Below are 24,045 nucleotides of genomic sequence, written 5' to 3' on the forward strand. Positions count from 1 at the left end.
GAATCTGTGGGCAGAGTCACAGCAGTTCTTCATCTTGAGCTGACGCTGCATCCCCCAGGGCTGGGGACACAGCATAAAGACGTGTTCTACCTCATTCTGCCTCTCAGGAGCAGGTACTGAAGCTGGCGAGTGGATGCTGGGCCTTTGCATCTGTATCAAATGCTTAGTATCCATGGCGATTAAATGTATGTGAAGAATCTGCAGTGACGGGGCCAGAGCGGAAGTACATCGGGAAAAGCATTTGCCTTACATGTTGCCAACCCAGGTTCAATCTCTCTAATGTCCCATACGGTTCCCTGAGCACCGCAAGGTGTAATAACTGAGCAGAGAACCAGGCTAACCCCTAAGCATTGCCGGGTGTGGCCCAAAAATAAAAATCGGAGAAGCAGTCACCTGACACAGGGACATGGGCGAGCAGGTGCAAGTGGGAGACTCTGGAAGAACGCAAGTAGGAACCTACCAAAGATCGGGTCATTCACAGGGACGGGAGAGGCTGTCAGCAATGCCATGCCATCTAGCTCATGAAACTGCCCCTCAGCCCTGCCCTCCCTCCATCGTGCCTGGGGTGCTGGTGCAAGGGGTGAGGTATCTATTCTCCATCCTCCCAGAGGCTGCCAGCAAGCCCCCCAGCAGAGTTAAGGAACCTCCCAGTGGAAAGTGCTTACCACCACTAAGAATCATGTAGGGCCTGTCAGTGAGTACTGACTGCACACGTTCTAAGCTCTCGCACGCAACAAAAATATCCTAGCGCTGACATCCAGGCTGTAGAAAACCAGTCTCTTCCCTCCCAATTTAGAGCTGAAGAAACTGAGACAGAGAGCCACACCCCACGGTGCTCAGGCGCCCATGCAGTGGCGGGGCTCGACCCCCGGGACCCCCACCTGCAAAGTCTGAGCGCCAGCCCTTGGAGCCCGCTCCCTGGCCCAAGAAACAGAAGTTTCTTAAACATCAAGATTTGAAGAGCAGCCCCTGAGCTCCGTCCATCTCCCGATTCCGAAGCGTCCCTTCCAGAGTATCCCGTGGGTTCAAGTCCCGCTGGCACACCGCGGCGAGGAGTGGCGGGCCTCAGTTTCGTTCCGCGGAAAAGGCCGTGAGTGACCCCAGCAGGCCTCGGCGGCCTCGGCCCGGCTAAGAGACACAGGGGGCAGCAGCCCCGGGCCCGCCCCTCCCGGGCACCCGGCCTCCTCTTCCCGGCCGGCCCCGCCCCCGCGCCCACGTGACGAGCGGGGGTTTTCCCGTTCCCCTCGCGTGACGTCACGGCGGGGCACGGGCCAATGGGCGCGCAGGCCGGCGGCGCCGGGGAATTCCGCCGCCCCGCCCCCACCCGCCCGGCCCAGCCCGGCCTGCGGCCCCAGCCCTTGTGCCGTCCGCTTGTCCCGCGGCCGTCCTCCCGGCTGTGCCGTCTGGCGTCCGCCCAGCCCGCGTGTGTTTTGGTCTGGGCTGGCCACCGGGCCGTCCGTCCCCGCTGGCCTGGCCATGCCTAGTCGCCGCGTCGGCAGCTCGTCCGCTGCGCCAGAGCTGGGGACCTTAGGTAAGGCGGGGACGGGGCTCGGGGGGAGTCTGGAGCCGATCATGCAGGGTCTCTGGTGGTCCCGGAGTCATCAGGGGGCTCCGGCAGGACTCTGTGGCCTTCCCGGGGAGTGTGAGACTTGCGGGGGGACACAGTATTGAAAGGAAGGAAGGAGATATTGAAAGGAAGGAAGGATGGTGACCTGGGCCGGCCCTAGAAACGGAGAGGCGTCCGACTGGAGAGTGAGAAGGGGGCGGGGCCTTCCCTGAGGCAGATAAGGGGTGGGGCCACCACCGGAGCAGGCGGGGCCGGAACAGACCTGGGGCGGGGCTATGCTCAGTGAGGCGGGGCCAGGCGCTGGGGGAGGGACCTGTGGCAAGAAAGGGGCGGGCATGGCCTTGACTGGATAGAGGGCGGGGTCTAGATCCAAAAAGGAAACAGTTGTCCTATAGTGAACAGGGGGCGGGGCCTAGGAGAAGGGCGGGCAGATGTAGAGAGGGATGATTGGACGAGGAAGGGGCTGGGGAGAGGGGCGGGGCCACGAGAGAGGGATGACCGGGTAAGAGAGGCGGGCTCAGGGAAGAGCAACGAATGCAAGGGGCGGGGCGCTAGGATAGGGGCGGGGTTTTGTGTAGGGGCGGGGCCAGATGGAGAGATGGGTGAGGGACCAGGAGTGGGGCTTGACTCAGAAGGAAGAAGGGGTAGCCTTGTCTGGGGAGAGGGCGCAGTGTCTGACTCCCTGAGGCACACGGGGATGGGCTTTGATACTGCAGAAGTGCAGGTGCAGGGTCTGGCCGTCAGAGAAGGAAGGGAGGAGGTGGGGACTTTCATCACTGAGCCTTCCTGGCCCCTCACGGGAGGGAGTCCAGGAGCAAGGCCTGGGCATGAGGAAGTGCGGGGTGGACGCCAGAACCCGGGGAACCGCCCTAGGGACCTGCCCCAGGGAGCGCCAGAAACTAGGGAACCAGCTTGGGGAGGAAGCGAGGCCAGACTCTGCTGGGTGAGGGGCCAGGGTGGGCCGGGATGTGGCTTGGGAGATTCCCGAGACCCCTCTCTCCACAGGCTCCCAGGACTTCTCACACTCGCTGCGTGTTTCCAGGACAGGTGAGACCCCACAGCTCCTGCCACCTGCCCATTGAGGACGGCAGGGGGAACCCCCGGGAAGTGGAGTTGGGACTTATTCCAGGTTCACCCCCAGCTTTTCTCTGTAGGACTGTGCCCTGTTCTACTATCGAGATTGGATCACTTAAAAATGGGGGTTCCATGGGACTGGAGCAGTAGCACAGCGGGTAGGGCGTTTGCCTTACACACGGCCAACCCGGGTTCGATTCCCAGCATCCCATATGGTCCCCTGTGCACTGCCAGGGGTAATTCCTGAGTGCAGAGCCAGGAGTAACCCCTGTGCATTGCCAGGTGTGATCCAAAAAGAAAAACAATATGGGGGTTCCTTCCCTGACCCCGATTAGGACAGGTAGAGCTGACCACCTCTTAGACTCAAATAAGAGTGCCCTTATGGGCTGGAGTGATAGCACAGCAGGTAGGGTGTTTGCCTTGCACATAGCCGACCCGGGTTTGATTCCCAGCATCCCATATGGTCCCCTGAGCACCGCCAGGAGTAATTCCTGAGTGCAAAGCCAGGAGTAACCCCTGTACATTGCAGGTATGACCCAAAAAGAAAAAAAAAAAAAGAGTATCCTTTAGAGATCCACCAGAATTTAGATTCTGATGTTTGCATTCTGGTGCCACCACTCCCTCATTATGTGAACATCTCATTCCCTCTCATGGGCCTTGGTTTTCCTCCTCTGTAAAATGGACATAATATCAGTGGGAGAATTCACTGAGCCGCGTGTGACAGGTGTGATAAGTTTTGACTACTATACTAGCGCGATCATAGTTATGGACAATCTCATTTTATTATTAGACTGATACAGGGGTTCTTAAACTCTTCTGTGCCTCAGTGCTAAAAGAGATTGTTGGGGCTGTGAATGTGGTTCGCTGGCAGAGAAGATACCTTGCCTGTGTGAGGCCCTGGGTTCGATCTCTGGCACTGCCCCCCATCCCTATTTGATTGTATTGGGGCTGGGCAACTAGCTTCGTGGGCTGGAGTGCGTGCTTTGCGTGCAGGAGGCTGAGGTATAATCCTAGTGTTATCTAGAGGCCCCCAAGCCCCACCTGGAGTACCCCTGAGCACCGAACTGGGAGTAGCCCCAGACACTGCCAGATTTCACCCAGAAACAGAAACAATTTTTTGGCTGGGCTCAAGGTCAGGGATAGAACTCACCGACCTAGGGAGGCTTCACCTGGAGGAGGCTAGGTTTGCTCCTAGCCAGGCGTTACAGGAAGTAGCCACGGAGCACAGAACTGGAAGTGGCCTTTCTACAATCCCCGTCCCCTCAAAAGGCAGGGATTGATTCTTAGTTGCATGAAATTTCATGGGCCCCATGAACTGGGGCTGGAGCTCTCTCTGCAGAGCTGGCTTGGCTGTGGAGAGGGGCAGGCTCTCAGGTCGGAGAGTGCAGAAGGGGGAGATGGCCTTGGGGACAAGCGGTGGGTAAGAGCGAGGCTAATACTTTCCTGGCCCGAGGCCTAGATCTTTGGTTTCAATGGCGCGTGATTCTGACATCAGCCATTCAATAAATATTTTTTTGAGCTCCAGTTCTATCTCTGGCTTTATGCTGGGTCATGTGGGGGGCCTCTGCGGACCCCCGGACAGTCCTGCCTCCACCCAGTTCCTGCTTGAGCCTCTGTGAAGGTGGACACAGAAGTAATTAAACGGGATCAAGGCCATGCAGCGGGCTTGGGGTCGGTGATATCTGATAGCAGGGCGGGAGTGGGAGAATTTCCAAGCAAGGACAGAGGAGGAATCTCGCACACTCTGTTGGGCTTGGTCACGGGGTGGGGATGGGGTGGTAAGTTCTCTGCCCGGTCGCACTTAGAAACGGATGGATAGGAATCACAGTGGCAAAAGGCCTTGTCAATGCCATGAAACTGATCTAACAGTGCCGGGGCATGTGCAAGCATCTGGACTCAGTCCCTGGCCCTGTGTGACCCCGTCGACCCTAGCATGCCTGGGTCTGAGCTGTGCCACCTCACGAGGCCCAAGCCTTCAACTCTATGCTGGGTTGGTCAGGTACCTCTGGGAATGACGCCAGCTCCCTGAGGCCCCCCCAAATCAAAAGACAAAGAAGGGCTGGAGTGATAATACACTCGGGAGGGTGCTTACCTTGCACAGGACTGACCCGGGTTCAACCCCTGGCTTCCCATATCAGCACTGCCAGCATCCGTATCTGATCCCTGAGCTCAGAGCCAGGAGGAAGCCCAGAGTAAATCCAGCTGTGGCCAAATAAGGGGAGGGGGTGGAGTGTAGAGAAGACAAAGTAATGATGAATTTTAAAGAGGCCCCCAACAGTGTGTCGGGAGGCCTGGGGGAATGGTCTTGGATTAAGTGGGCAGAGAATACTTCAAGGAGGAGGTGTGACCTGAACCAGGACCAGGGGAACAGGACAAGAGAGTCCGTGCAGAGGCCCTGAGGCAGGAAAGATGCTGCTGAATTCTTACCTCAGCTCCTGTTGGGCCAGCCCTGGCCCTGGTGTGGCCAGTCTGCAAGAGGTTAGTGTTGGCTGAGCTGTGAGAGAGATAATTCTATTGTTTCCTGGTGGAAAAAGATTTTTTTATATGCAGAAGTCCCAGGTATGAGTCCCCATGCGTTATGGTCCCTTGAGCATTACTGGGAGCAAGCCCTGAGCATTGTCAGAGTGTGGCCCCCAAGCCAAAATAATAATAACAATAATAATAAATAATAATAATAATACCAGTAACAGTTTACACAGAGGCTCTAGAATGGTTAGATCCTGTGCTATGGGATGTCCCTGGCTGATCCTGAATTCCCATCCTAACACCTCATACAGCATCTCAATTCTTGTTGTTTCATTTTGATCTGGGGCCACATCTAACAGTGCTCAGGGCTGACTTCTAGCTCCGTGCTCAGGAGTCACTCCCAGCAGGGCTCGGGGAACCAGGTGGGGTGCCGGGATCAAACCCAGGTCAGCCACACACAAGGCAAAGTGCCTGACTCGCTGTACTGTCTCCCCGGCACCCTCTTTCTGTCTTGGCTTGTTTGGGGGCTAGGAATCAGACCCAGGGCCTCACACAGGTGAGGTATGTGGCGTTTCACTGAGCCCCACCCCCGTCCCCAGAGAAGGGCCAGCCCTGGTTATGCGACTTGTCCAAGGCCACCCAGCTGGTACATGACAGCAGGCTTCTGTGGCTCGAAAGGCTGGTCTTGCAAATCCACCCCACCCCATCTCCTCTTATAGACCAACGGGCCTACTAGGGGTAGCGCTTCCCAGTCTGTAGGGTTAGCATCGTGACAGGGCTGGTTTGGCCTGGGACCATGCCCAGTGGTGCTGGAGGACTCAGAGTAGTCGGGAGCACTTCCAGTAGTGCTCCAGGTACCAAGCAGTGCCAGGGATCAAATCTTGGGCTCCTGCGTGCAGCCTGTGTGTTCCAGCCCTCCTGTTTATTTTGCGGGGGTGGTCGGAGGAGGGAGGAGGCTTCTAATCAGCGACTGGGCTGGAAGGTTGAACAGGCTCAGGAACAGATGTTGCTTGGTCCTACAAGTGCCAGGGATCACCAGGGCCACACTGGGGGTGCTGGCAGACCCTGTGACTCGGGGGGTCCAACAGAAGCCCTGCCCGCATGGCTTGTGCCTACATGGCTTGTTCAGGCTTGTGCCTGAACCTCGTTCCATCTTCCTGGCTCTTCCCAGCGGCCGTTTTCAAAGCTTCCCTTGTTGGCGCTCAATGCATTTCCACTCCATGGTGCCTCTGTGTGTGTGTGTGTGTGTGTGTGTGTGTGTGTGTGTGTGTTCTAGTGTGTCCATTTTACAGATGAAGAAACTGAGGCACAGTACAGTGAGGTTATGGAGTGGACTCCAGGCAAGCAAACTGACAGGCAGCAGAACCAGGATTCGAACTGAGGAGCCCAATGCTCAGGGCCCGGCTGCCGGCAGCCCCTCGGGTCGCCCCCTGCATCCTGGAGCTCTGGGCTCCCCAACAAGGGGCCCCTCCTCCCTCTCCTTCCCATCCTGCTGAGTCCACAGATGGAACAGATAAGGGTTCGGTGTGGCTCTTGGGCACCTGGCAGAGACCGAAGGTCCCAGCAACGGCTCCTCTCCTCTGGGCAGGGCATCAGGCGGCCAGGCAGGTGGCCTGGGCGGGGCTCCTGGCCTACCCTCCCCAGCAGGGTGCCACCCCTGCTCTGTTTGTGGCGTGTTGGGAGGTTGGTTTCACTTTGGTCCAAGCCTCTCCGCAGGTGAGCCGGCCTGCGGAGGGGGCAGGGACTTTTGCCGTATCCCCAATGCCCCAGGGTGCAGATTGGGGGTGGCGGCACGGGATACTGAGTGGGAAGGTGCCAGGGGCCACAGAACGTCTGGCCTTTTACAGCCTTGCCGCCCTGCCCGTACCACTTCTGGGGCTCACTAAGGCCCTGGGCCTCCACTTTTTGTATAGAATCTTGGACGTCCCTTTCCCCCTGGGCAAGAAGTCCAGGCTTTCCTGTCGTCCCTGCCCTGAGTGTTTGGGGAAGAGGGGTGGAGGGTGCTCTGGGACCCCAACAGAGAGAGGCGAAGGGGCAGTTGCCTAGGAACCAGCAACAGAAGTTTGGGACTCCAGGGAAGTCAGAATCTGGGGTTCCCTCTGGGAGAGAAAAGAGTGCAGGGGGGGAGGGCTGGAGTGTCTGTCTTAAAAGCTGCAAAGTGGGCACCGCCTTCTGGACCTCACCTTCTCTTTCTCTCTTCCTTCCACAGACGATTTGGGTGAGTATCATCACCAGGCGGAGGGGACTGGTGAGGTGCTTCCCTTGTGGGGGGTGGGTGCTGGCAGGTGGGGGGACAGGTACCCAAGGTGCTTAGTGGAGCTTGACAGAACTTGGACAAGACTCGGCCTCCGTCTTAGCTGCCTTCGGAGTGACCCCGATGTTGGCTCCATCCTGCAGTGTATCGTACCCTGACCTTCAGCTGGGCTGTCCTGGGCAGGGGGCACCAGCTGGCATCAGGCACAGTCTTGGCCCTACCCGCTCTGGCGGAGCCTCTAGTTGCGGAGGAGACGGTAGGAAAAGGAGCACTTGCCTTGCCTGCAGCTGACCCGGGTTCCATCCCCTGCACCTGGTAGGGTCCCCGAGCCCTGAGCATTGCTGGGTGTGGCCCCCAAACAAACCCAAAAGGCCCCCTTGTGGAACGGGAACCTGTCACTTGGTCCTTACCTTTGTCCACGTGAGAGGCTGTACAGCCTTGGACCAGCAGGTGAGGGAGAGGATGGATGGGGGTGTTGCAGAAAGATGAGATCCTTCAAGAAATGTCTTAAAGGCGGAGGCTGGAGTGATAGCACAGCGGGTAGGGCGTTTGCCTTGCACGCAGCTGACCCGGGTTCAATTCCCAGCATCCCATATGGTCCCCTGAGCACCGCCAGGAATAATTCCTGAGTCCAGAGCCAGGAGTAACGCATCGCCGGGTGTGACCCAAAAAGAACAACAAAAAAGAAATGTCTTAAAGGGGCCGGAGTGCTAATACAGCTTGGGAAGTTTCTTGCCTTGCACAGGCCAACTCGGGTTTGATCCCTGGCACCCCATATGGTTCCCCCAAACCCACCAGGAGTGAATCCTGAGCACAGAGCTTAATTTGGTGGCCCCCAAATCATGTGAAAACAAAACCACAATGTCTTGAAGGGTGGGGAGAGAGCGCAGTGGTTAGGGTGCATGCTGGATTCCCGGCACTGCATGGACGCCTGACCATGTTGGGGTGCAGCCCTGGAGGCCCCCTCAGCAGTGCCGGGAATGCTCCGGGACTGACATCACCTGGCCCTGGCGGTGATAGAGTCTGGGTGGCTGAGAACTCCAGGTGTTCCCCCCACACCCTGAGCATCCCTGGAAAGCCCCCTCCTCTCCAAAGTCTTGAGATGAAGGGTGGGGGATCACTCACAGCACAGGCTGGGGGGCGGTGGGGGTGACACCCCGCCTGGGGCAGCGGAGTGGGCAGTCACCCCGTTTTCTGCTCTTCCCACAGAGATCATCGACGAGTTCATCAAGGAGGAGGGCTTCGGCGTGGACGGGACGCTGCTGGGCCCGGGCGGCGAGGGGCGGCCGCGCCTGGTGGCCCGCGGCGGCGGCGGCGGCGGGGCGGCCTCCCTGAGCACTGTCACGCTGAGCCCCGCGGCGCCCGCGCCCCCCGCCACGCCGCCGCCCTGGGGCTGCGCGCTGGGCCGCCTGGTGCCCCCGAGCCCGGGCCCGGGCCCGCGGCCGCACCTGGTCATCACCGAGCAGCCCAAGCAGCGCGGCATGCGCTTCCGCTACGAGTGCGAGGGCCGGTCGGCCGGCAGCATCCTGGGCGAGGGCAGCACCGAGGCCAGCAAGACGCTGCCCGCCATCGAGGTGGGGCCCGCGGGGGCGCCGGCGGGGCGGGCGGGGGGCCGGGGGGGGGTCGCGCACTCCGCGGGGGCGTCTCTTCCTCCGCGGGTTTGGATCCTTGTGCGGGTTTGGACCCTGGCGGGTAAGCGCCCCCGGCCGCGGGGGGAGAGACAGTGCAGCGGGGGAGACGCTTTCCCTTGCACGCGGACGACCCGAGTTCCAGCCCTGGGCACCGCCGAGGGTCCCCGGGCACAGCCAGGAGGGATCTCTGAGCACCGGTGCGTGTGGCCAAAAAATAAAAACTAAATAGATGAAAAGAGAGGTCGAGACCCAAAGCGTTCGGGACTGGTATGGGGCTCTCGGTGCTTCGGTACATCACGTAGCGTTCCTAGCCTCCTGGGCCGGTCCGCTGCAAGCAGCCGCCAGTACTCCGAATGCCCTCTAGAGGGCAGTACTCCCCAACGCAGACACTTTTCTTTCTTGGCGTGTGTGTGTGTGTGTGTGTGTGTGTGTGTGTGTGTGTGCCCAACTCAGATACTTTTTTTTTTTGCGTGTATGTGTGTGTGTGTGTGTGTGTGTGTGTACCAGTACTCCGAATGCCCTCTAGAGGGCAGTACTCCCCAACTAAGACACTTTTTACTTTTTTTGGCGTGTGTGTGTGTGTGTGTGTGTGCCCAACTCAGACACTTTTTTTTTGGCGTGTGTGTGTGTGTGTGTGTGTGTGTGTGTGTGTGTCTGGTGTGGAGAAGGACCTGTTTGTGGTGATGGTTGTGGTGGAGGCATCAGTGCAGTGTCACACTGGAACTCAGGTCTCCTGTAAACAAAGCCTGTGGCCACTGTTGCAGATTGTTTGGCCCTTGTTCATTCTATTTTATTTATGTCCTGTTTTGGGGGCCACACTCGTAGGTGCTCAGGAGTTACTCCTGGCTCTGCATTCAGGAATCACTCCTGGTGGCACTCAGGAGGCATATATGGGATAGAACCTGGGTCAGCTGCATGCAAGGCTAGTGACCTACCTGCTGTACTTTCTCTTCAGCCCCTATCTTTTTTTTTTTTTAGCCCGTCTTTTTAATTTTTTTCTTTTTGGGTCACACCCGGCGATGCACAGGTGTTACTCCTGGCTCTGCATTCAGGAATTACTCCTGGCAGTGCTCAGGGGGCCATATGGGATGCTGGGGATCGAACCCGGGTCAACCGTGTGCAAGGCAAATGCCCTACCCGCTGTGCTATCGCTCCAGTCCCATTCAGCCCCTGTCTTTTATTTTATTATTTACTTATTTATTTTGGTCATCCCTGGCGGTACACAGGGCTTATTTCTGGCCCTGTGTTTAGGGATTATTCCTGGAAGGGAGCTCCTGTGTGGAGCTAGGGATTGAACCAGGTCAGCCGTGTGCAAGGCAAACACCTTCCCCCGATGTACTGTCTCTCCAGCCCCCGTGTCTGCAGTGTGGGTGCTTTTCAGACAGACACTGTCTAGCTATTACCAGACTGTTTTGAAATCTTTTTTAAAACTTATTTTCTGGGGAGGGCCATACCTATCAGTGCTCAGGGTATACTCCTGCTCAGTGTTCAGGAGTGCCCCCTGGTGGTTCTCAGCAGGACCATACTCGAGGAGTGAGGGATCAAACTGGAATCAGCAGGATGCAAGGCCTGGACTAGTGGACTCTCCCGCCCTGAGGCCCCAGTCTGATCTGGGCTCCGCATGAGCCTCCAAGCACTGTGGCAAATGGCCTGTATTAAAAACAAACAAACAAACAAACAAAAACACCGCCTGGGCAGGGAGGAGACTACAGAAAGACCTTCCTCTTATTTTTGTCTATACTTGGTTTGGGGGCCATACTTGCCCATGCTTAGGTCTTATTCCTGGCTCTGCACTTAGAAGTCACTCCTGGCGCAGCTCAGGGGGCCCTATGGGGTGCCGGGATCAAACCCAGGTCAGCCATGTACAAAGCAAGTGCCTGGACCTGCAGTACTACTGGGGGAGATAGTGCGGAGTACTGAGCATGGACTTTGCATGTTGGAGCTCTGGGTTTGATCCCCGGCACCACATGGTCCCCTGTGTGCCATGTGGGGTCACCACTGAGAGTGACCTCTGGGCACAGAGCCAGGAGTAGCCCCTGAACACCCTTGGTGTGGCCCCCAAATTAAACTAAAAGGCCAGGCAGTAATGCCAAGCCCAGGAGGGGCAGCTGCCAGGTGACCCCCTCGCACCAAGCTGAAGAGATCTGAAAGGGATGGGGGGGGTCGGGGTCATTCCCTTCCTGCCTGTGTCATCCCAGGGGGGGCGGGGGGAGGACTTCCGGGGAGGCCCAGGCGCTGGGGGAGGGGTGGCCCGGGGACGCCACGGGACCCCAGCGAGCACCCGTCTCCCTGCAGCTCCGGGACTGTGTGGGTCTGCGGGAGGTGGAGGTGACCGCCTGCCTGGTGTGGAAGGACTGGCCCTACCGCGTGCACCCGCACAGCCTTGTGGGGAAGGACTGCACGGACGGCGTGTGCAGGGTGCGGCTCCGGCCTCACATCAGCCCCCGGCACAGGTACCCAAGCCCCCGCCCCCACCCTGCACCTGGGCACAGACATGCGCAGGAGCACCCTGGGAAACCGGCCCCTCCCCTCTGCCTTTTCTCCTGGGGAAACTGAAGCCTGAGGGAGGGAGGTGGGGTCTGTGGTGGCCTGCAGGTCTGCTGTGTTCACTGACCCGCCTGCCCTTGGGGAGAGGAGTGGACCCCCCAACCCCCCACCCCCCTGTACCCCCCCAGAGTGCCTGCTTAACTCCCTTCCACACTCCACGGCCAGGCTTTGATATTTTGGGGGCCACACTCTGCAAGGCACAGGACTTACTCCTGGCTCTGCTTTCAGAAATTACTCTTGGCATTGTGGGGGGATTATATAGGATGCCGGGGATCGAACCCGGGTTGACTGCATGCAAGGCAAACACCCTCCCTGCTGTACTACTGCTTGAGCCCATCTTTGATTTTTTTGGTGCTGGGCTTCGACCTGGGGCCTCATGCATAGGAGGTATGTGCCGTGTTGCTGAGCCACATTCTGGCCTGCTGTGGTCCATTTCTTACTTGATAATTTACATATATTTGCCTACAGAAACAGACATACATATGTGTTTATGTATTTCTTTAGCTTGGGAGACCACACCTGGTGATACTCAGGGATCATTCCTGGCAGGCTCAGGGGTCCCTGTGTGGTGCCGGGGATTGAGCCCAGGTCACCCACGTGCAAGTCAAATGCCCCACCTGCTGTCTTATCAGTCTAGCCCTAAACATGTGCATATATGTAGTGTGTGTGTGTGTGTAGGGTGTGCTGGAGTGGAACCTGGAACTTCACAGGTGCACGGCAAGTGCTCGGCCATTGAGCTGCATCCTTGGCCCCAGATAAATTCTAATAGTTTAATAAGCTTTACTGGTCCCCCCAAGCCCCATCAGACATGATCCCTGAGTGCAGAACCAGGAATAGCCCAAGCACTGCCTGGTGTGGCCCCCAAACCAAAACCACAACAAAAGAAAATCTACAGTGAAATACAAATTCAGAAACTTACAGCAAAATGGAGGGTCCCTTCTAGGGGCCAGAGAGAGCGCAGTGTGAAGACAGGTGCCAAGGAGGCAGAGTTCAGTAAACTGAGCAGTGGCTTTGCAAGTGGGAGGCTCCAGTTTGATCCTTGGCACCACCTGGGCCTCCAAGCACTGCTTTGAGGGACCCTTGAGCACTGAGCTGGGTGTAGCCCCTGAGGATTGCCAAGTGTGACCCAAAAAACTACCCCCCACGTGGGGTATAGCAGGTAGGATGTGTGTCTTGCAAACTGTTGACCTGGGTCCAATACATGGCACCCTCGATGGTCCCTTGAGCCTCTCAAGAATGATACCTGAGCACAGCTGGGTGTGGCCCACAAACAAAACAAACAAGAAAAACAACCCCCCAGAGGCCAGATCCTACTGGGTAGGGCATTTGCCTTGCACTGAGTTCGATCCCGGCATCCCGTATGGTCCTCCAGCACCACCACCACGAGTGATTCCTGAGTGTAGAGCCAGGAGTAACCCCTGAGCATCAGCCTATGTGGCCCCCAAACAAAACAAAACAAAAGCCAGAAAAACAAAACCAGGACCCTCTCGCCTAAAGACTTTGATTCCAAAGATGTAACACATTCGGGCATCCAGCGCAACATCCGATAGCGATGCACTGGGACACCAAACTGGGCTACAACTCTGTGCTGCCGGGGGTGGATTTTTTTTTCCTCCCCACCCTGTCTTCCTGCACGGAAATCGGCGGGCTGGCGGCACCCATGTGGCAGGCGCCATCTTCTGTGACTCCAAACCCACAGGTATTCGGATTTTACTTTGGGGGCTCCCAGGAACTCATGGGAAGGGGGCGTAACCGGCACGCCCTCGGCCCAGATAAATCTGGAGCTGCTGAGCGCGAATCGGACCCTCTCGCCTAAATACTTTGAATTCAGAGACTTCTTACAGCAATGCACTGGGACTGTGAGCTGGGCTATGTAATTTCTGGCAGAATTTTCCCTGGACTTTATACAGAAATCCAAAACCGCGCGGACGCGGCTTAACATTTCCCTGACTTAACATTTATAATTGTCAGCAATGTGAAACGGTTCCATTTGAACAGGTCTGACTTGGGGGGGAAACTCCAAATAATAACAGTAAGTTTTTGTTGAAAAAAAAAAAGAAAGAAAGAAAAACAAAACCAGGGTCAGCCAGTCAGCCACAGGCAAGGCTTATGTCTTGGGTTTTTTTTTTTGGTTTGTTTTGGGGCCACACTCGGCGATGCTCAGGGGTTACTCCTGACTCCGCACTCCGGGATCACTGTCCTTGGGGGAACATATAAGATGCTGGAATTAAACCTGGGTCAGTGCGTGCAAGGCTAACACCCTTTCCACTATATCTTTGCCCTGGCCCCATCCCGGTTTGGTTCAGCAGCACCATATGGTTCCCCGAACATCTCAGGTGCAGCCCTGGGGGCCCTGGAGCACCTTTGTGATGGTTTGGGGAGCCCCCAGTGTCACAGGGCAGGCCTGAGCAGTACCCCATCTTCAGGCACATCCTCAGACCCTTGCATGGAGACACTGGCTCTGGTGGTTGAGAATCACAGGAGCCCCCCTGGGTCTCCTGAGCAGTGCTCGGGATGCTTGGGACCCAAAACAGACATGCCTGCCCCTATCTGGTCCTCTACCAGCACCCCTTCCTGGTGTTACTAAGATAAAACTGACATACATGGCTGGAGCGATAGGACAGTGGGTAGGGTGGTTTGCCTTGCACGCTGTGACCCGGATTGGATTCCCGCCACCCCATATGGTCCCTTGAGCACCACCAGGGGTGATCCCTGAACATAGAGCCAGGAGTAAGACCTGAGCACCACTGGGTGAGGCCCCCAGACCAAAGAAATAGATCCTCAACACTCAAAAAGAAGAACAAGATCGACTGGTAACTTCACGTGGTCAAGAAAAACAAAAGCATGTTCCCAGATTCCACCCAGAATCCTCCACCCTAGGGCTTTCTATGGTGGACCACTGGGCCCGGGGTGCCTCAAGCATCTCCGGGGGCTGGAGCGATAGCACTTCAGGGAGGGCGCTGGCCTTGCACACGGCCGACCTGGGTTCAATCCCTGGCACCCCACATAGCCCCCGACCACCACCGGGAGTGATTCCTGAGCACAGAGCCAGGAGTAACTCCTGAGCACTGTTGAGTGACCCCCAAACCAAACAAAACAAACCAGCACACCCCCAACCCTCACGGGTCCCTCCCTGCATGCCCCCCTGCAGCTTCAACAACCTAGGCATCCAGTGCGTAAGGAAGAAGGAGATTGAGGCCGCCATTGAGCGGAAGATTCAGCTGGGGATCGACCCCTACAACGGTGAGTCCCCACCTTCCTGCTCCCCGTCCCCACATATTCTCTCTTTCTGCGCCCCCCTGACCCCCCAGGGGGAACGCTCTTCCCCCTTCAGCCTCCCTGTCTTGCCTCCAGCCGGGTCCCTGAAGAACCATCAGGAAGTGGACATGAACGTCGTGAGAATCTGCTTCCTGGCCTCATACAGGGACCCGCAGGGACAGCTACGGCGCTTGGACCCGGTGCTGTCAGAGCCCGTCTACGACAAGAGTGAGTGCTCATTCCCCATGGCTGCTCCTTGGTTTGAATGTCTCACGGCCTGGGGCCCAAGCAAAGGACTCTGTTACTAGTTATTAACATCTCTTCCTTCTCTTCTGGTGTTGTCAGTGGCTTGATCCTCTCAGGCCTCTGGATTCACCTTTCCTCATGGTCAGGAGATGGCTGCCATAGCTCCAGGCATCATGTCTGAGTTTAAGGTCTGCTCAGCAGTATCATCCTCTATGGTTGGGCAGGTTGTACCTGCCTAATTTCGGGATCAGCACTCATCATGTAGCCTGTGGGTGGATATAGCGTGTTGTAGAATGCATAGCTATTTTTTTTTTGTTGTTTTTGGGTCACACCCGGCGATGCACAGGGGTCACTCCTGGCTTTTCACTCAGGAATTACCCCTGGCGGTGCTCAGGGGACCATATGGGATGCTGGGATTAGAACCCGGGTCGGCCGCATACAAGGCAAACGCCCTACCCGCTGTGCTATTGCTCCAGCCCCATGCATAGCTATTTTTAAAATTTGTTTTGGTTTGTTTTTTGGACTACACCAGCAGTGCTTAGGGGTTTCTCCTGGCTCTGCACTCGAGAGTTACTCCTGTTGGGCTCAGGGGACCTTATGGGATGCCGTGCACAAGGCAAGTGCCCACCCTGCTGCTCTATCATTAGAATGCACAGCTAGTACGACCATTCTAGGCAGCTCGAATTCCAAGGGTGCCCCAGATAAAAACTGTGTGAAAGGGGGGTCGTGACACAAAGTTAGGGCACCAGCTGGCAGGACAGGGGGTCACAAGATGGAAACAAGGTCGGAGGGTCCACAGTCAGAAAAAGGTTGAGCCGGAGTGATAGTACAGTCAGGAGGGTACTTGCCTTGTCCACAGCTGACCCAAGTTTGATCCTCGGTATCCCATAGGGTCCCTTGAGTACCCCCAGGAGTAATTCCTGAGTGGAGAGCCAGGAGTAACCCCTGAGCATTGGGGATTCTGGGTGTCACTCAAAAACAAAAAACAGGGAAAAAAAAAAAACAGGGCTGGAGGTGCTGGGGGTCTCGGGGCCATACACAGTGCTGCTTGGGGGGACCATGCACTCTGGCTGTGAAACGGGCGCACGCAGTCTGTGTGTCCTCCCTCCAAGCTGGCTTCCCAGCTTCACTCAGGGCTACTGTGGATGCAAGAAACTAAATAAAAATATTTGGGACCAGAGCGATAGTACTCGGGGGTAGGGTATTTGCCTTGCACATGGCTGAACTGGGCTTGATCCTTGGCATTCCATATGGTACCCAGAGTACCACCACCAGTAAGCCCTGAGCATCACCAGGTGTGGCCCAAAACAAAAAAAAATTGAAAATGGGTGGGTGGGGGGGACAGAGCAATAGTACGAAGGGAGCGTAGGGCACTTGCTTCTCATGTGATCAACCTAAATTTGGTCCCTGGAAACCCATATGGTCCCCTGAGCCCGGCCAGGAGTGATCCCTAAGCACAGAGCTAGGAATAAGTAATAAGAACAATTGTGTATGACCCCCGTCCCCCCAGAAAAAGAAACACCAAAAAATAATCACAACCAAATTTACTAAAACAATCCAGGGCTAACAGCACTGAGGCTAGTTGCCCCTGGCTCTGGCCCTGAGCTGTGCAGACTCCTTAGATGAGCTACGCTTGGTACAGCACCCCAGTGTCAACACAGAGGGGGGGCCACAAAAAGACTGTGCTGCTCTTGGTTTATATCCTACCAGCTTGGATCTTTCCCATCCCCAGAGCTTCTTTTGCCCAATGTAGTTGGGTCCTGGGGTGTCGAAGATGGAATGCAGGGCCAGCTCTAGCACTAACTAGTATTAGTACTAGTACTAACTAACTGGGCTGGAGTGGTAACACAGCGGTTGGGTGTTCCCCTTTCACGCGGCCAACCCGTGTTCGATTGGTCCGCCCCTCTCAGAGGGTCCGGCAAGCTGCTGAGAGTATCGTGCCCGCATGGCAGAGCTTGGCAAGCTACCCGTGGCATATTGGATATGCCAAAAACAGTAACAATAAGTCTCACAATGAGAGACGTTACTGGTGCCTGCTCGAGCAAATCGATGAGCAACGGGATGACAGTGACAGTGACTAACTAACTAGTACTAACTACACCCCTTGCTCAGTTTTCTCTTTGCTTTTGGGGTCACATCTGGCCATACTCGGGGATAAATCAGTGACTCCGTGCTCAGGGATTATTCCTGGGAGTGCTCTGGGAACGGTAGGGGCATGGAGAATCAAACTAGGTGAGCCACACGCAAGGCCAGAGTCTTACCTACTGGACTATCTTTCTGCCTCCCCCCACCTACTCCTCAATATAAACCCAGCAGTGCTCAGGGATTACTCCTGGCGGGCTCAGGGGGACCATATGGGGAGCAAGGGATCGAACCCCAGTAAGTTGTGTGCATGGCAAAAGTCCTACCTGCTGTATAATCGCTCTGACACCCTCTTTTCCTTTCTCTGTGTGTGTTGCACCCAGCATTTCTCAGGATTTATTCTTGGCTCTGCGCTCAGGGATCATTTCTGGCAGGGCTCTAGGGGACCATTTGGGATCTGGGGCTAGAACCTGGGTGAGCTGAGTACAAAGCCTCTGCACTGTACCATCACTCCGCCACTCCAGTCTTTCTTGCCCAGGAGTCTCAGCCTTATCTCTCATTGGCCTGAGTTTTGGCCAATTGCAGGGAGACAAGGCTCTGATTGGCTGGAGAGGGAGCACATGATTACTGCCTAACTGGGGATTGGCTCGGACAGAAATGGCAAGGACTCCCTCACTGGCACGTGAGCAAAGCTGGGGAGGGTTCTGAGTTGGTGCAGGCTGCGTGGCAGGTAGTCTTTGCCTTCGTGAAAGAAAAACAACTTGAGACTATTAAAAGAGAAAGAGCCAGGCCCTCCAGAAGGGCAAAGCAACAGTTCGCGACAGATGAATGCTATTAACTCTCCTGTAAGAATGATCTCTTTGGGGCTAGAGCTATAGTACAGCAGGTAGGGCGTTTATCTTGTGTGCAGCCCACCCGGGTTCGATCCCCAGCATCCCATATGGCCCCCCGACACCGCCAGGAGTCCTGAGTGCAGAGCCAGGACTAACCCCTGTACATCGTCGGGTGTGACCCAGAAAGAAAGAAAAAAGAAAAATCTCTTTGTGGCCTGAAAGAGAGTGTAGAGATGAAGGCACTTGCCTTGCTTTTGGTGGACCCCCCCCTCCACCCTACCCCACCTCCCTACCCGGGGGCATACCACCCGGAATGAGGATAAGTCCCTCAGGACATCTGGTGCGGTTTCAAACCAACCAACCACAGTCATCTCTGGTCCCTGCCTGGTGTCCCTGAGATCTGATGAGTGGAGTGGGGGGAGTCTCCCTTTTGACTGGAGATTCATTCTGTCCCCATGCTGATGACATGTCCTCGGCATGGGGACAGATGATCGTGATGGATATTTGAGGCTCCTTCCTCTTTCTAGCGCATGGCTTCCAGGATGACGGGGTGTTGTTTTCTGCATTTGCCATGTCTCTGTGGCCCTGGGTGGGCCTCTGAGCTTCCCTACTCAGGGATGGATGACCCATTTTTGGGTGTTTTCTCACGAGGCGCCTCTTTCTCGGGCTCCTTTCCAGAGTCCACGAACACCTCAGAGCTGCGGATCTGCCGAATCAACAAAGAGAGTGGGCCCTGTACGGGGGGTGAGGAGCTCTACCTGCTGTGTGACAAGGTGCAGAAAGGTGAGAGCTGTCGTCACTGCGAGATTGGCACTGGGACGGGGCAGGGGTGGCACAAGGAGGAGCTGGTGAAATGGGCTTTGGAGCCAGGTGGACTCGCGCCCTCACTCCTTCCTGTGCACAGGGAGAGGTCTGACTTAGCGCAGGCTATGTGCCAGGCTCCCCACCACCCCCTGGCTGACTGTCAGGAAGACTCAGACAGACGAAAGGTGTGTGACGTAAAATGACTCTTTATGGGGCTGGAGAGTTAGTACAGTTGTCCGGGCATTTGCCTTGCACAAGGCTGACCTGGGCTTGATCACTAGCAAACTATGAGCGGCTTCTCTCTCCCCACCCCACTCTCTCCGTCCCCAGCCCTCCAGGAGTGATCCTTGAATGCAGAGCCAAGAGTAAGCCCAAACAGGTGTGTCCCCAAACTTCCACCCACCAAAAAAAGCTTTGTATGGAGACAGTACAGCGGGTAAGGCGCTTGCTTTGCCTTGCATACAGTTGACTGGGGTTCAATCCCTGGCACTGTGTATGGTTTCCCAGATACCACCACGAGTTAGTTAGCCCCGGGCACTGCCAGGTGTGGCCCAAAACAAAACACAAATAAATAGAGTCCCCTTTTCCCGTGAGGGTTTATTTATTGTTTGGTTTTGAGACCACACCAGTGATATTCAGGGGTTTACTCCTGGATCTGTGCTCAGGAATTACTCTTGGTGGTGCTCAGGGGATATGGGATCCCATCTAGGATGCCTGAGATTGAACCCGGGTTGATTGTCTGCAAGGTTAGTGCCCTCCCCATTGTACTATTGCTCTGGTCCCCCACAAAGGGTTAAAAAAACACTTGATGGGGTTTGGCAAGAGAAATAGTGTAGGGGATCACTTGCCTTGCATGGGGCAGACCCCAGTTTCCCTCTCTGGCACATGAGCATGACTGGGTATGATCCGGCCACCGCTCCCCCCACCACCAAAAATATAGCCACCTTAGGTAGGAAGGAGCCTTCTTGCCTGTAGGTACCCTCCTTCCTTCTGTACCCCTACACTTGCTATGGCATGACCACCCTCCACAACATCACCAACAAGACTAATGAAGAGTTACTAACTTCCTACACTTACTGCATGCCTGGCTCTGCTGCGAGAACCTCAAATTATCCAGCTGGCCCCAAAACTAAAAAAACAACAACAACAAAAAAAAAAACCCAAATTTTAAAAATTCAGATGTATCCCATACCGATGCCCAAAAAGACAGTAACTGCAGCTACAGGTTGTATTCCTAGTGATTTGGGGGGGGCCTTGGGCCAGTGTCCTGCTCAGCTGAAGCACCTCTCTCTCCTGCCAGAGGATATTTCGGTGGTGTTCAGCAGGGCGTCCTGGGAAGGCCGGGCCGACTTCTCGCAAGCCGACGTGCACCGCCAGATTGCCATCGTGTTAAAGACACCACCTTACGAGGACCTGGAAATCGCAGAGCCCGTGACGGTGAACGTGTTCCTGCAGCGGCTCACGGATGGCGTCTGCAGCGAGCCACTGCCCTTCACCTACCTGCCCCGAGACCATGGTAACGTCATGGTGTGCACGCCCACCCTTCCCATACCTCAGGCATGCACATGTACTCGGAGGCCTCTGTGCTCGGCTTCCCGAGACCCGGGGGGACAGGGGAAGCATGCAACACTCAGAAGACAGGTACAGAGCTGCGTAGACCCGAGCTTGAACCTGGTTGTGTCGCTGCAGCCTGTGTGATCTTGGCCTCTCTGAGCCCATCTCCTGGGAAGAATAGAAATACTGATAATGTTCATAGCAGGGCTTGGGTGGGGACTTTGTGATTCCATCTTTCTGCATCCCTGCTTGCGCCTTGGCCCCGTTCTGGGTGATACTGGGAACCCAGTGGTGATGGAGGTCACTCCCAGCCAGGAGGCTATGGCTGCACAGAGGCTGGGAGGCTTTTAAGCAACTGGAACAGCAAGTGCAAAAGCCCTGAGGCTGGTGAAACGAAAAGCAAGTTTGGGTTTTTCCCTCTGACATTTCGACATGTTTGCATTGCTAGGCCAGAAATTTGAGCTTCTCAAGAACTTTCTGAATGGTTTGTACTCGGGGTTTGGTTTCAGTCTGGGTTTTGAGGCACCTTCTGTGGTACTCGGGGGCTGCTCCTGGATGCGGGCTCAGTGCTCAGCCAAGGAGACCAGGGGTTCTGAGTGTGGAACACAGGGGCCTCCGACATGCAAAGCCTGAGCTCGCCCTATCACATGCTCTCCTGCCCCTTTAAGTGGTCTGGACAGTAAGTCGCAAATCACTGCAGAAAGATAACTTGTGCTTCTCTCTCTCTTGAGCAGACAGCTATGGCGTGGACAGGAAGAGGAAGCGGGGGATGCCCGACTTGATGGGGGAGCTGAATAGCTCTGGTATGCCCCCAGGGCCCCGTCCACACCTGGGGGAGGACCGCTTGACACCCCTAGCCTGCCTCATTTTAGGCTGGGGAGGTGGGGTGGGGCTGGCTGGACTCAGGGATCCTCATCTCTCCCTTCCCTCAGACCCCCATGGCATCGAGAGCAAACGGCGGAGGAAAAAGCCAGCCTTTCTGGACCACTTCCTGCCCAGCCACAGTTCAGGTGGGTTCTCCTGCCTGTAAGTCCCTCCCGCCCCCATCCCCCAAACTGCATCCCTGCTCCTTTGGAGAACCTTAGAAACTCTCCCAGGACAAGAGTTGCCAGTTAGTAATATGAAAAACTGTGCTTGGTGAGCCAGATCGATAGTACAGCCGGGAGGGTATTTGCCTTGCACATGACTGACCCAGCTTTGATCCCCAACACCACATTTGTGGGGAGATTTTTCAGAGGAACCGCTTTTTTCCCCTTTCTGGGTCACACCTGGTGATGCACAGGGGTTACTCCTGGCTCATGCACTCAGGAATTACTCCTGATGGTGCTCGGGGGACCGTATGGGATGCTGGGAATCAAACCTGGGTTGCTGCGTGCAAGGCAAAAGCCCTACTGGCTGTGCTATTGCTCCAGCCCCTTAGAGGAACCCCTTCATCTGATCACTCAGCTTGATTAACTTAGAGGCTCCTCTGAAAAATCTCCCTACTTTCCCGCCTCACTGGCCTTTAAGATTTCTTTAACACGAGCCAGGGAGCACTCATTGGACTTCATATGCAGTAGGTCATTTGATTCCTGATGCCACCTGTTAGTTACCCCAAGCGCCTCTGAGAGTCCTTCCAGAAGTTATCCCTGAGCAAAGAGCCAGGAGTAACCATTGAGCACAGCTGGGTGTTGTCCCCCAAAAAAATTTAAAACAAAACTATGCTTGGAGACACGGACGGGAGATTTTGGGGGCAGGGAGGACCAAATCCAGATTTGCTTAGGAGCACCCTTTAGTGATACCTCGGGGACCATATATGTATCAGGGATCAGACCAGGGTCACCAAATGCAATGCAAGTGCCATATTTCCTGTACTATCCGCAGCCCCAGACAGGAGACTGGTCCAGGTTGGGCTAGTAAATAGTGGTGTGACCTTGGCCAAGGTGCTGCACTTGAGTCTTAGGGGCACCTCTGAAAAATCTCACAACTTGCCTGCTTCATTTGACCTTTAAGATTTCTTTCCAGGACCCAGGGAGCACTCGAAGGCCTTCATATGCAGTAGGTCCAGGTTTAGATTTCTGATGCCACCTGTTACCCCAAGCAACTCTGAGAGTGCCCCTGAAAAAATGTTCTTTCACTAAAAAAATTTTTTTGAGGGGGTTAAGTTTGTTGGACCACACCCAGCAGTGCATAAGGCTTACTCCTAGTTCCTGGTGGGCTCAGGATGCTGAGGACTTAACTCAGGTTGGCTGTGTGCAAGGCAAGCACCCTACCTGCTGTGCCGCCCCAACTGCTATACTGTCTTTCCACTCCATTTCTTTTTAACTTTTTTCCTTTTTTTTTTTTTTTTTTTTGCCACACCCAGCAGTGCTTAGGGCTTATTCCTGACTCTGTGCTAAGGGATTGCTCCTGGTGGGGCTTGGGGACCGTATATGATGCTGGACATTGAACCAGGGTCAGCTCTATACAAGGCAAGAGCCTTAACACATGTACATGTACTAACTCTCCAGTTTGCTTATTAAATGAGAATGATGAGGGGCTGGAGAGGTACTGTGGGGAGGGCACTTGCCTTGCAGATGTCCGACCCAGGTTTGATCCCGGCACCCCAATGGTCCCCTGAGCACTGCCAGGGGTGATTCCTGAATGCAGAGTCAGGAGTAACCTCTGAGCATTGCTGGGTAGAGCCCAAAGAAAAAAAAAAAAGAAAAGAATGACAATGATGACCGTCTCCACTGAAAAGACCTCCTGGGGATTCAAGGGCTCAAAGGTGCTGCTGAAAATTTATTTAGCACAGGCAGGACGTTCAGTTTATGAGCTGGCAAGAAGTTGGCAGGGAGGCCATCATAGATCCTTCTCTCTTCCCTGCCAGGACCGTTCCTTCCGCCTGCAGCCTTACTGCCGGACACGGACTTCTTCCCGGGCACAGTCACCCTTCCTGGCCTGGAGCCGCCCGGTGGGCCAGATCTCCTGGAAGACGGCTTTACCTACGACCCCTCAGCCCCCACACTCTTCAATATGCTGGACATGCTGTCCCCGGCTCCCCCACTAGCCAGCGCTGTTGTGGGCAATGGGGGTGCTGGGGCTCCCATTGGGGAGCCCCCCGGCCCTGAACCACTAACGCTGGACTCATACCAAGTCCCTGGCCCTGGGGATGGAGGCACCGCCAGCCTTGTGGGCAGTAACATGTTCCCCAATCAATACCGCGAGACGGGCTTTGGAGGTGGCCTCTTGTCCCCAGGGCCTGAAGCCACGTAGCCCCTATGCCACCGGAGGAGAGACGCTGGAGGTCTGGGAGGGAGGTAGCAGGGCTGGGGGCACCCGGCTAGGATGCCCAGCAACCCCATCCCAGTTGTTCAGTCCTCCTTCTTCAAGCAACCGGACATTGTGGACACGGCGGAGGAGCTGCATCGGCACGCCGATTTCCCCCTGGACCCATTTTACAGATGAGAAAGCTGAGTCTGGAGAGGACAGAGCTTGTCTCTCATGCACTCGCTCCTTGAAACTGCCTCAGCCCCAAGAGGGGGCCCCCCTTCTCCAGGGCACACTGTCTGGAGCATATAAAGGGGAGGAGGACGCAGATCCCCAGCCCTCCTACCCCAGGCCTGAAGATGTGTGTGGGGGGTGTTTGTTCAGAGTCTTCCCAATAAAGATGAGTTTTTGAGCCTCATGGGGGGTTGTCACTTCTGTCGCGGCTCAGGTGCGTTCAGTTCCAGCGCGTCGCTTGGCCCCGCCTCTTCTACGCTCGGCCCC

At 55.9% G+C, this 24,045-nt stretch overlaps 1 protein-coding gene across 1 annotated transcript; it reads left to right on the forward strand.

The window, feature by feature from the left end:
- The first annotated feature begins 406 nt into the window (after positions 1-406).
- Positions 407-23,949, forward strand: RELB (RELB proto-oncogene, NF-kB subunit). The gene is made up of 13 exons (XM_055146452.1): positions 407-444; positions 1,287-1,531; positions 2,573-2,614; positions 7,317-7,325; positions 8,571-8,935; positions 11,288-11,445; positions 14,691-14,782; positions 14,894-15,025; positions 18,637-18,741; positions 20,063-20,278; positions 21,051-21,119; positions 21,249-21,326; positions 23,165-23,949. Exons 1-13 carry the CDS (start codon positions 407-409, stop codon positions 23,548-23,550), a joined length of 1,935 nt encoding a protein of 644 aa, XP_055002427.1. The 3' UTR covers positions 23,551-23,949.
- Positions 23,950-24,045: the final 96 nt, after the last annotated feature.

The sequence above is a fragment of the Sorex araneus genome, chromosome 8 (assembly GCF_027595985.1).
Source record: "Sorex araneus isolate mSorAra2 chromosome 8, mSorAra2.pri, whole genome shotgun sequence".
Classification (NCBI taxonomy): domain Eukaryota; kingdom Metazoa; phylum Chordata; class Mammalia; order Eulipotyphla; family Soricidae; genus Sorex; species Sorex araneus.